The following is a 10,785-nucleotide window of genomic DNA, read 5'->3' as shown; positions in this document are numbered from 1 at the left end:
AGGTGGACCCCGGGCAGCGGCGCAGCAGGGCTAAGGCAGGCTCCCTGCCTGCCCCAGCTCCACGCTGCTCCCAGAAGTGGCCGGCGTGACCAGGCAGCTCTGCGGACCTGGCGCTGGAGACGGGGGCAGCACACGGAGCTTCCCAGGCCGCAGAGACGTGCTGACTGCTTCCGGGACTTGCTGGTTGCTTCTGGAACTTGTGCGGAGCCGACTGGACTTTTAACAGCCTGGCAACCCTCGCTTCCCCCCCCGCAGCAGAGTGAGGCCTGGCAACCCTCGCTCCCCCCTCCCCCCCCCGCAGCAGAGTGAGACGGCGCTCGCGGCTCCAGCCCTGCAGAGAGGCGCTGAGGCTCGGGGCTTCCAGCCCACGGCATGGAGATTTACCACAGGCCGTAGGTTGCCCCCCAGCTGCTGTACGTAATGGATGCAATGCAGCTGCCATTCCATTCTCTTGTCTGCTTTAAAAACTAGGTTAATACAATGTATAAAAGAACAAGACTTTTTAGCCAAGCAAAAGTGGTCTCAAGTCAGGATAAATCACACTGAAAAAAAATGTTCCCTTCAGCGCTTTGGGGCATGAGCATCAGGCCAAACAGTGAAACATGTAATAGCTACCCATGTCCGGTCCGCAGTGTTCTCTTGCTTTACCTGTTCTCATACCGAAGGAAGAAAAAAGGACACAGTCTGATATCAGGCAACTTTTCATTTTATTTCTTATAAAATATATTTTATATTGCTGCTGTAAAAATTACATTTCACATTTTTTATTTTATTACAATAAAAATAATACTTGGAAGACAGCTGAAGAAAGCTCCAATGAGACAGAAATTCACTGATACAGCATATCCCCGTTAAGCTGAATAGCATGCCAAAGAGCAGCTATTGGCAACAAATGTCCCATCCTTTCCACACTTTCTCATATCCCATAACTCCACAAAGAACCAAGTTACACAAAGCTAGGGTAGGGTGTATCTACCTGAAGACTTCCCATTACTTTAATCCAATGGGGTGTAGAGTGACAGAGTGGGGGCGGGGGGTCACCAGGTGCTGAACTTCACACAACACAACTGCTTTGCTTCTTTTAGAGGTCCAATCTCCCATCAACAATGAAGGGTCACAACGTGTAGGCTGGACACACTCCAGTTAATGCCTAGCAGAAAGGTTCCTATGTACATACATATACATGCACAAAAAGACAATTAGACCGAACAGGGGCATATGGGAGGTGTTTCTTAGCTGAATTCACAGGTCAGGGCTACCTAATGTTTGGAGGTTGAGGGGGACTTGCTTAAGGTTAGAAGGGCTCGGAAGCATGGAGTCTATGCATATACAAGAGTGACAGAAGGAAAAGTAGATTCTACTAAGTGTGGTTGGAAGCAAGTTAGAAAATTAGGCTGAGAAAAGTGAAGAAAAAACAAAAACCTTTAAAAATCTTGCTGTGTCATTTCTGCCAACAAACTAAAAAAGTGTAAAAAATAAAATTTAAAAATACCTGCACCAGCTGTTCCAACAAAAAACCACCGACATATAAAACAACCACCATATTGTTAAGAACTATTTTGTCCAGTTAAATCTGTACCACAAAAGCCCTCAAAATAAAGTGTAAGAATCCCTCATTCCCTTTCAAATCTTTTAAAAAACACTGATATAATATATTCCTATATAAGATCTTTTTATTATTATTAAGTGCTCTTCATTTTGGAATCAGGCATTGCAAGATGGCTATGTGTATAAACAAAGGTGCTGCAAGATAGGGGAAAAAAGCCAGTGGACAGTATTCAGTGTGTGTTAGTGGTGTAATACTTCTCTCCTGCCTACCTTCCTCCCATCCCACACACGCCTGTGATACCATGGCAATAGCAGATAAACTCTGCATTCCTCTCTGTCCTAAGAGTTTGTGCCGCTTAGCGAGGGTATACTGTATACCACATGCTTCTGTAGGTGACTGCTTATTCCAAAGTCATTTACACTTTTTTTAAAAATCACATTTAACAAAAGCAAAATGTTATTTTTTTTAAAACCCAATCTTCTGTCAGCAAAAAAATTATCCTTGAAATAAACATATATATATAACCCATACAAATGTTTGGGTTGAGGACTCTGGATTGTTCAATGCTACAATGCCAGTTATTGAGGGGTGAACCTTAAAGAAGCTCATAGGATTGGTTTGATCAGCACCCATGAGGCTGGATGCTTATTTTAATTTCCTGAGTGACCCAGATTGACCATATGAATTGCAGGGTCCTAAGCAAGAGAAGGGCCCAACAGTCCCAGAGAAAGAGAGCGAAGGGTGGGCAGGGTGAGTTGTGTTCTATTCCTCCAATCTCAGGGCTGGAGAGAGAGAGGAGACTACAATCAGTAAACTGCTAAGATGGCTTTATTTTAAGTCTGCAAATTGTTCTAAAAAGGTCATAAAATAGGCTCTCTAATAAGATTTCTGGACCTCTCCACTTCCTGTGTCTCAACTCCTTACCTATAAAATAGGAACACTAGCACTACCCTACCTCACAGAGGTGTTGTGAGAAAAAATACATTAAAGATTATGAGGTGCTCAGATACTACAGTAATGAGGGATGAAAACCTTAAAGAGCTGAGCCAGGAATAAGAGATGAGGCATTTCTCTGGTTCCAGAACTGGGAATGAAAAACTACTAATAAAATCAGAATCTGAAATTTTGGGCCTCAAAAAAGACTTCAATTTGAATTGCAGGCAATGGTTCTAGTCAGTTTTACTTTATCCTTCCATAACTCGAGTGCAAAAAACACAGTAGCACTTGCATGCAAGTAAGCAGCATCCAACATCAAGAGTTCAAACTGGGAGACAAGAGGTTTTCTTTCATAATTTTATCAATGGGCACAGGCGTCAGCCTTAAGGGAAAACTGCAATGTAACCCAAAAGATAGCTCTTAATTGCAGTGGTTAAACTATGTATCCAATTCCACAGCCCTTTCTCATGTGAGTCGTCCCACTGCAGTGCTGAGGTCCCTGGGAGTACTCATACAAGCACTGCAAGAGCAATATGTATAAATGTCTTCTGTCTGTGTGTTCCATTCTATGCATCCAAAGAAGTGAGCTGTAGCCCACGAAAGCATATGCTGAAATAAACTTGTTAGTCTCTAAGGTGCCACAAGTACTCCTGTTCTCTTTTTGAAATACAGTAAAGACCAATTATTAATAAACCGAAAGGTGCATTGGCAGGTTAGGATTCAGCAAATTCAAGTCAAGTAAAAACACCTGGAAATTAGACTGTTTCGAAGATTTGTGGGGGTTTTACATTGTTTTTGATTAATACAAGAAGTTGGTTAAAACCAACCATTAAATCAACTGAAACATTTTAAAATAAATAGAATATATTTTAGAACGGCCCAATTTTGAACTATGTCCTGTCAGGGTTCAAGTAGCACTCTGGCTGCTGGGAAGCACAATTCTTCACCATGAAAATGGCAGCCCCAACTGACTATCATCAACCCCTTTCTCTGAATGGTACTTTTGAGGCAGAACAACCACAATGTCTGAAATCTCTTTTGGAATGTGATTCCTTTACAATATTTAGTCAAATATAACACCTCCATGGAGCTTAATAACACCTGTTATGACAAATCACTGCAGTTTTCCTTCAAAGGTCACCTGTATAGAACAGTTCAGCACCTTGTCTGCTTTCATAATCCACATTTCTCACATTAGACTAAGCCAGTGGATCTCAAACTGCTAGCTCTTTATGGTGATCATCTGAGTAAGAATCACAGTGGAGGGACTGAAGTGTAAGAGAGGGCCTCTTACGGACTCGTTCCTTCATAAAGTGTCTGAACCGCAGTCACTGAAGTCAACTGAAGGACTCCCATTGTCTTCAATGGACTTGGCATCAGACCCACATGGACCCAGGTAAAGAACCTGATTCTATTGAATCAGGCCTAGCTGATTCCATTGGCTCAGATCCCACTGGAGAACCAGTGGACTAGGTGAAAAAAAACAAATAGGGAGACACACTCACTTTGTTCCTGCTTTGTTCCATAGGCCAATTTGGGATCCATCAATTTAACAGCAAGCAGAAGACTGGGTTCTAAAACGATATACTGTATATATGTACAAAATTACCAAAAAAATACCAACAAGCACGCCCATATATAACCCCCTTTGACTGCACCACCTGCCCCTTTATCAACCAGGCTCACGTTGATCCGGGAGGAAACAACATCCTCCTGGTCACATGAATTGTTTTTACAAAGAAAGTGTAGTCAATCATATGGTCCTTAAAAATACACCAGGCTTGTTTCTGCCTTGCCCATGGGTTGAGGTCTGCAGTTTATGGCCTATGATTATCAAAAACGCAGCAAAAAGTCCAGTGACCCCCGTCCCACCCACTCCCATTAATACAAAACCTTCAACTCTGACTGCAGCCCAATTATGCACAACATGGACCATATGGCTCGTGTGTAGCTGCCATTTTGTATTTACAAACAAAACAGACTTCACAGCGCCAGGATTCTCTGCACAACAGAGCGTAGCACTTGAATGGCTTTAGTGACGGGGCATTCCTTGCCCCGTTAAGAGAAACCATGGCTCCTTAGTGACTGTGCCAGAGCACTTCTGTGACACCCACTGAGTTCAACATGATCAAAATGGCACACTCTGGGGGCAGTGTCCCAGTCAACCCTCACTGTTACCATCGCACACTGTACTGGGTTCAGTGATGGAAACAACCGCTGACTCCCCAAGACACAAAATGGGGACGTACAGAACAAAATTCTGTGCCTTGGTGCTCCAAGGCCACACAGTGAGATGGACGGAGACACTGACAGTAGCATCCTGGTTGCCAGGGTCCTGTCCATGGAGGGCCAAACTGACAGCTCACTGTGTCATGGGATGCCCTCTGCTGCTTCTCACAGCAGCTGCGATTTGTGTGCTGGTATTGTGGCTGGACTGCACTCGCTACCAAGTGGCTTTTCACAGCTCAAACAGTAGATTGGGCACTTCCTACATGTGGCTGATTAGTCAGGAGAGCAAAGACCAAAAAAACAATAACAATTGGACCTGATTGCTGGTGGTGAATTAAATGGTGCTCTTCTCCAAAATCAGAGGGGGCTCTGGAACCTTTGATCTGTCCCTCCAGCTCTCCCAACCCCTCCCCCCGCAATTCCAGAAAGACTCCTCGGGCTTGATTCTTCGCTTATTTAAACCTGTGCAAGTCAGGAGTAACTTCACTGAAGTTACACTGCTATAAGTGAGAATCAGGCAAACAGGGACAAATTCTACCCCCAGAGGACGGTACACTGTACACAAAGATAGATCATCAAACCAGAAACATCTGAATCATGTACAGAGAATATGAATTTTTTAAAAACGAAAGCCAGAAAGCTGGGTTCCGACATCTTTCACAATTCAGAATTTCGTAACATACCTATGACGCTCATTCAGCAAATGACATAAGCAGGTGCTTATCTTTAAGCATGCAAGTAATCCCAGCTCATTCAGCATGTACTTTAATCCCACTGATTTCAACATAATGTAAAAACGTATCTAAGCATTTTGCTGAATTGGGGCCTAAATGTGTGTGTGTCCATCCTTTATAGTCCTCTTGGGTTAACAATATTGATCCTGCCAACTCTGCAGAAAGCTACATCAGGTTTCAAAATAAAATCCATTCCCTGTAGTTCAAAGAGACACTGTTAGACCCAAATTTTCTGTTTTTCAAAGAAATAAGTTGTTTTCATGAATCTAAGACAAACAAAAAAAATGGTTTTGTTTTAAAAAAAAACCTCAAAAGATAAAAATATATGTTGATGTATATTTTAAGATTTCAACATTGCTGATGCAGCTGTATCAGAACACATAAAAACCAGGAAGTGAAACTGACCAGAGACATAGCAAGTCCAGCTTTACTGTCAGAGCTGAGAGCTGTAAAAAGTAAACACGGTATCATTGGTAAAAAGCAAAGGAAAGAACTTTAAATTCCTCCCATTCCAATAATTTAAGGTGTTACTAGTAAAACATGAATATATTTTCCTTTTTTAAACTATGATTGTTATTCTGACCGTGTCCCTTTAAACAACAGCAGACTTCGAGCTTTCTAGCCAGTGAAGTAACAAGAGAGATGATCCTCACCTCCTTATCCCAGCTACTGACCTGAAAGATCAGTAGACTTTACTATTGAGCTGGGAGATCAGTACAAAGTTCTTTGGTCCCTGGACCACCAAACAAGTCTCCTATGAACACCAAGCAACCAGCTTTCTTTCTTTCCCTCCCTATTTTTACTATAAAATGGGAGGTTTTGTTAAAAAAACAAAAAACAAAACACATTTGTAAAAAACCCACAGAAAGTGTAAAAAATTAATAAATCTAGCTGACATACAATATACAGAACTTGGAATTTACATGCAGCTCTTGAGATCTCTGCTGAAGCCACAGGAGATAGATATCTCCAAGTTTGCTGTGCCCTGGTTTCAGCAATGACGAACTTTGGGTGCTCTCGGCTGAGAGAGAGAGAGAAATTCAATACTCCTGAAACGTTCACGTGCTCAGTCCAGGAATCGCTGGCAGGCCTTTTTCCACCGGCAGGCCGTGCACCACTGATCTCGGTGCTCAATTCCATACACTTTACGGCATTTCTTGGCTTCGCCACGGACTTTTCTGCAGAGTAAGAAAAATAACCAAGACGGTGAAATGGTTATTAAAGCGTTACAGAGCTCAGGAGAGAAAAGAGCATGTGCGATGCAATGCAAGGTTGAACTAAACCTGAGGAGGAAGCCCCCGTGTGAACAAAGCATTAGACATTCACAGTAGACAGCAATCCTGCAATAGCAGAGGGATGGGCTGAACCCATTGTACCATCTCTTTCCTATGGGGCAGCTTCTAGAATTCTAAGGGCTTGTCTGCACTTGAAGTGTTACAGCACCGCAGCTGCACCTACATTGCTAGAGCACTTCAGTGTAGACACAACACATGCTAGCAGGAGGGAACCTCCCGTAGGTGTAGGTAATCCACCTCTCTAAGAGGCAGTAGCTAGGTTGACGCAAGAATTCAGCCTGATTTAATGCGCTCTAGAAAAGGCCTGAGTCTCTCAAGGGTGTGGATTTTTCACACCCCTGAGTGACGTAGCTGGGTTGACCTAACTTTTTGCTGTAGACCAGGCCTATGCCAAAGCCCATCCTGAGGAAGTCCAAGGAAAGTGGAAAATCAAACCAAAGGGTTTCCTTCTTTTCAGCAATACTAGTCATCGCCATAGCACCATTATTACAATTCTAATATAGAGGAAGGCTGGTCTTATTGTTAAGGTACCGGACTGAGATTCACGAGATTGAGGGTCAATTCCCAGCTCTGCCACAGACTCCATGTGTGATCCATGGCAAACCACTTGATCTGTGTCATGAATAACAACACTTCCTTTCTCCCACACTTTATTTCTCTTGTCTATTTAAATCATAGGCTCTTTGGGGCAGGGATTCTTTCTTACTATGTGCATTACAGACAGTGCCTATGTATAATAGGTGTCTTCACTGATCTTAGTTGGGGCAATAATTCAAATACATAATAATACCTGTTTTCATTCTGAAGAGTCACAAAGCAGAAGACAAACTACATACAGAGTTCAGTCACCCACCACTGAAATGCGGTCATCTCTGGGGTGGAATGTGGCAGCTACTCTGTACCAGCAGTGCTACACAAGAGTTTTTAGGAGGAGAAATGAAGAATAGTGCCCCCCGTTATTAAGTATTTAGGCAAAGCTATTACATGCAGACAGCAAAGAGGAAGAAGTTGCCAAGTGTACAACAGGTTGCTGGATTGAAGGGACGCCCTGGAACAGATATGGGCCTGACATAAATTAGCAGGATGGGAAGGTCTGATGGCTTCACCAGTCTCCAGAAATCTGAGAACCAAGGTATGATACAGTGGAGGTCAGTTATTATTTATATACTGCCACACGTAGCTCCATGCCATAGCTGGGGCTGGCAGCGAGTACGTCATTTCCCTTTTTTAAACAGGGACAAGATGGAAGGGGGCAGAGGACAGCAACTGACCCCACAGGTTTTGGGCCCCAGAGCAACAGGAGCCTTCTGGGATGGGGATGGGAGATACGGAGGCTACTGCAGGAGATTCTCACACAGCTCTTGAAATATGGACGGGTCAGCTCTGGGCTTTGCTGAGGAAGGCCCCCAGGGTAATCCTGGACTAGACAGGAATGCACCTGGTCTCCTGAATGTGTGAAGGCTTCCTGGGGTTGGGGATTTTTCCTCAGGAACTTGGGGCAATTCCCCTGCAGGGCACTAACCTACTCAGGGGACCATGAGTGTAGATCCCTGCCCAACGTAGAGTTATGCTGGTGTGACAGCACCAGGCCTATCACCTGGATGCACATGTGTGGGCTACTCCGTTAATGTCTTGTACAAGGCTAAAGAGGTTGGGTTGAAGAGACCTACTCAGGCAGAAGCCCCAGCAAGGAGGCTATGCAGACCGGAGGGGTGATGAGGCTTTAACCCAGGGGTCGGCAACCTTTCAGAAGTGTTGTGCTGAGTCTTCATTTATTCACTCTAATTTAAGGATTCGCGTGCCAGTAATACAATTTAACCTTTTTAGAAGGTCTCTTTCTATAAGTCTATAATATATAACTAAACTATTGTTGTATGTAAAGTAAATAAGGTTTTTTAAATGTTTAAGAAGCTTCATTTAAAATTAAATTAAAATGCAGAGCCCACCGGCCCGGTGGCTAGGACCCAGGCAGTGTGAGTGCCACTGAAAATCAGCTCGCGTGCCATAGGTTGCCTACCCCTGCTTTAACCAATACAAAATAGCCACAGGAGAAGATTATAAGCCTCTAAAATATTCCCATCAACATCTCACCATCCTAGATCATCCAGTCCCCGAGCATCGATGATTTCTACAGTGCCCAAAAGCATGCTGGGCATCTCAGAGGTAATAAAGTAATAATAATAAGGAACATATCAAAAGAAAAGGTGCTGATGCCAGTTTCCAAGCTAGCCGGGGACATGACACAGGAAGGACAGGGTCTGTAGTGAGGTCACAGGATGACCCAGTCTGGGTACCTGCACATCTGGAGGTTTCATTACCTATCATTCTTATTTTAATTCACGCTTCTTGTAAGCCAGGTGGTCGAGAGAGTTCAAAGGGAGGCTCCTGAGCCAGGAGTGGCTGGTGGCTTGGTTAACAGGGACTGGCAGGGGTTGCATGGAAGAGGCTTAGGAAATACAAGGCTGTCCTCCTGTGCAGGGTGGAGGAGACAGGAGGAAACTTGGTAGGAGACAAGGCCAGAGATCTGGGCCAGGGCAGAAGTGAGTCAATAATAGTTGGGCCCTGACAGCACTTTCTCTCTGGGGATATCAAAGAACCCTGAGGACATTATTTGTGTTACCGCAGCTACTCATGGAGCAGCACTCCACAGTGCAAGGCACAGTACAAACACAGAACAAAGAGATGGCCGCTGCCACAAAGAGCTTAGCCTCACTATGTTTCTGGGAAAAATATCATCCTCCTCCTCATTCGGGAGATGGGGAAACTGAGGCACAGAGCGGTGAAGTGATTTGCCCAGGATCACAGAGTCTGTCGCACAGTTGGGAAGAGAACCCAGGTCTTCAGTCCCATGTTTCCCCAAAAGGACAGTTACAACCATCTTTCCTACCACCTAAAAGACTTTCAAACAAGAAGTTTTTCCATCTATAAACTCTCTTCACCTAAAGGCAACAAGGGATGTGATTAAAAGGAGAGCCTCACTGGATACTTTTACATTCCAAATGCTTTAACTGCTTTTCCCTTTTTTGTGTGCATCTTTAATAAAAGGTTAAAAGGACGTGTAAATGGTGTTTGCCGTGGTACTAAGTCTCTCTACCAAACCCCGAACCTTGTTTAACACTGTTTAATGTTGGTCAGTGACAGGGTCACGTTAACACCTTTGACTCTTTGGGCCCGTACAGCCCACCTAAGTTAATACAACACAACCACAACAGCATCCTTCCTCTCTCTCTGTCCCACCTGCAGGATGTGGTATCTGCTCATTACTTCCTACGCTAACACTCGCTCTTCTCCAACAGTCCCAGGGCAGCAGGGTCCCCACCCTGCTTCCCCTCCCTGCAAACCCTTACCTGGTGCCACTGGGAGCCCTGGGAGGAGACGCGACGATCAAGTGTGACTTCAGCATTGGCGTCGGCTGCTGGTGTTCACTGAAGCTCAGTGATCTGCTTCGAACCTGCACGAGAATCGGTTCCAGATCTATGAGTCATCACACACATCAGACAAAGTTCGCTCTCTGCTGAAGAGGTCTGACCAGTCAGACGGATCCAGTCCAGCCTCTGTCCTCAACAGCCTATGGAGACTGATTTTACTGCGTGCATAAAGCAGCACAGAGAACAGATATGTTCTTGCATAGCTCAACCGTGGGATGCCATGTCCTCTGAGCCGGCGGCAATGCACAGATCTCCCCTCAGGCAGCACGTAAGCTTCAGGGAGTGACAAAGGCTAAACCAGGTTCTCTTTAAAACTCCCACTCCCTATGCCCTCCCACCCCCACCCGATCACCCTTTCAAAGGTGCTGTGCAATTAACTGTGTAAAGAAAAAAGAGCCAAGCAGGCAGGACTCACTGGGGAGAGAGAAGGGATGGTGGAGGTGGCAGCAGCCCAGCTGATGCTGGTGAATATGTGCGGTGACACCGGGATCTGAATTGATGGCAAGGCCTGTAGAAGGAAAGGGGAGCAAAGGTTAGTGGTTTAACGTTAACCCTTCGGAGGCAGTGTTGGTAACTGTAAGGACAGGGGAGCCAGGACTCCTGGGTTCCATCTG

General features: G+C 44.6%; 1 protein-coding gene across 2 annotated transcripts in view; it reads right to left on the bottom strand.

The window, feature by feature from the left end:
• Positions 1 to 698: 698 nt before the first annotated feature.
• The window catches only part of ZNF395 (zinc finger protein 395), a 45,558-nt gene continuing 35,471 nt past the window's right edge, over positions 699 to 10,785 (bottom strand). For both annotated transcript variants that reach the window (XM_045010731.1, XM_045010732.1), the window contains exons 8-10: positions 10,587 to 10,679; positions 10,091 to 10,194; positions 699 to 6,626 (exon numbers count right to left, since the gene is read on the bottom strand). In XM_045010731.1, coding sequence (XP_044866666.1) covers positions 6,515 to 6,626; positions 10,091 to 10,194; positions 10,587 to 10,679 — 309 coding nt within the window. In that variant the 3' untranslated portion in view covers positions 699 to 6,514. The remainder of the gene's footprint in view (positions 6,627 to 10,090; positions 10,195 to 10,586; positions 10,680 to 10,785) is intronic.

The sequence above is a fragment of the Mauremys mutica genome, chromosome 3 (assembly GCF_020497125.1).
Source record: "Mauremys mutica isolate MM-2020 ecotype Southern chromosome 3, ASM2049712v1, whole genome shotgun sequence".
Taxonomy (NCBI): domain Eukaryota; kingdom Metazoa; phylum Chordata; order Testudines; family Geoemydidae; genus Mauremys; species Mauremys mutica.
This window is presented reverse-complemented; position numbering and strand designations above follow the sequence as displayed.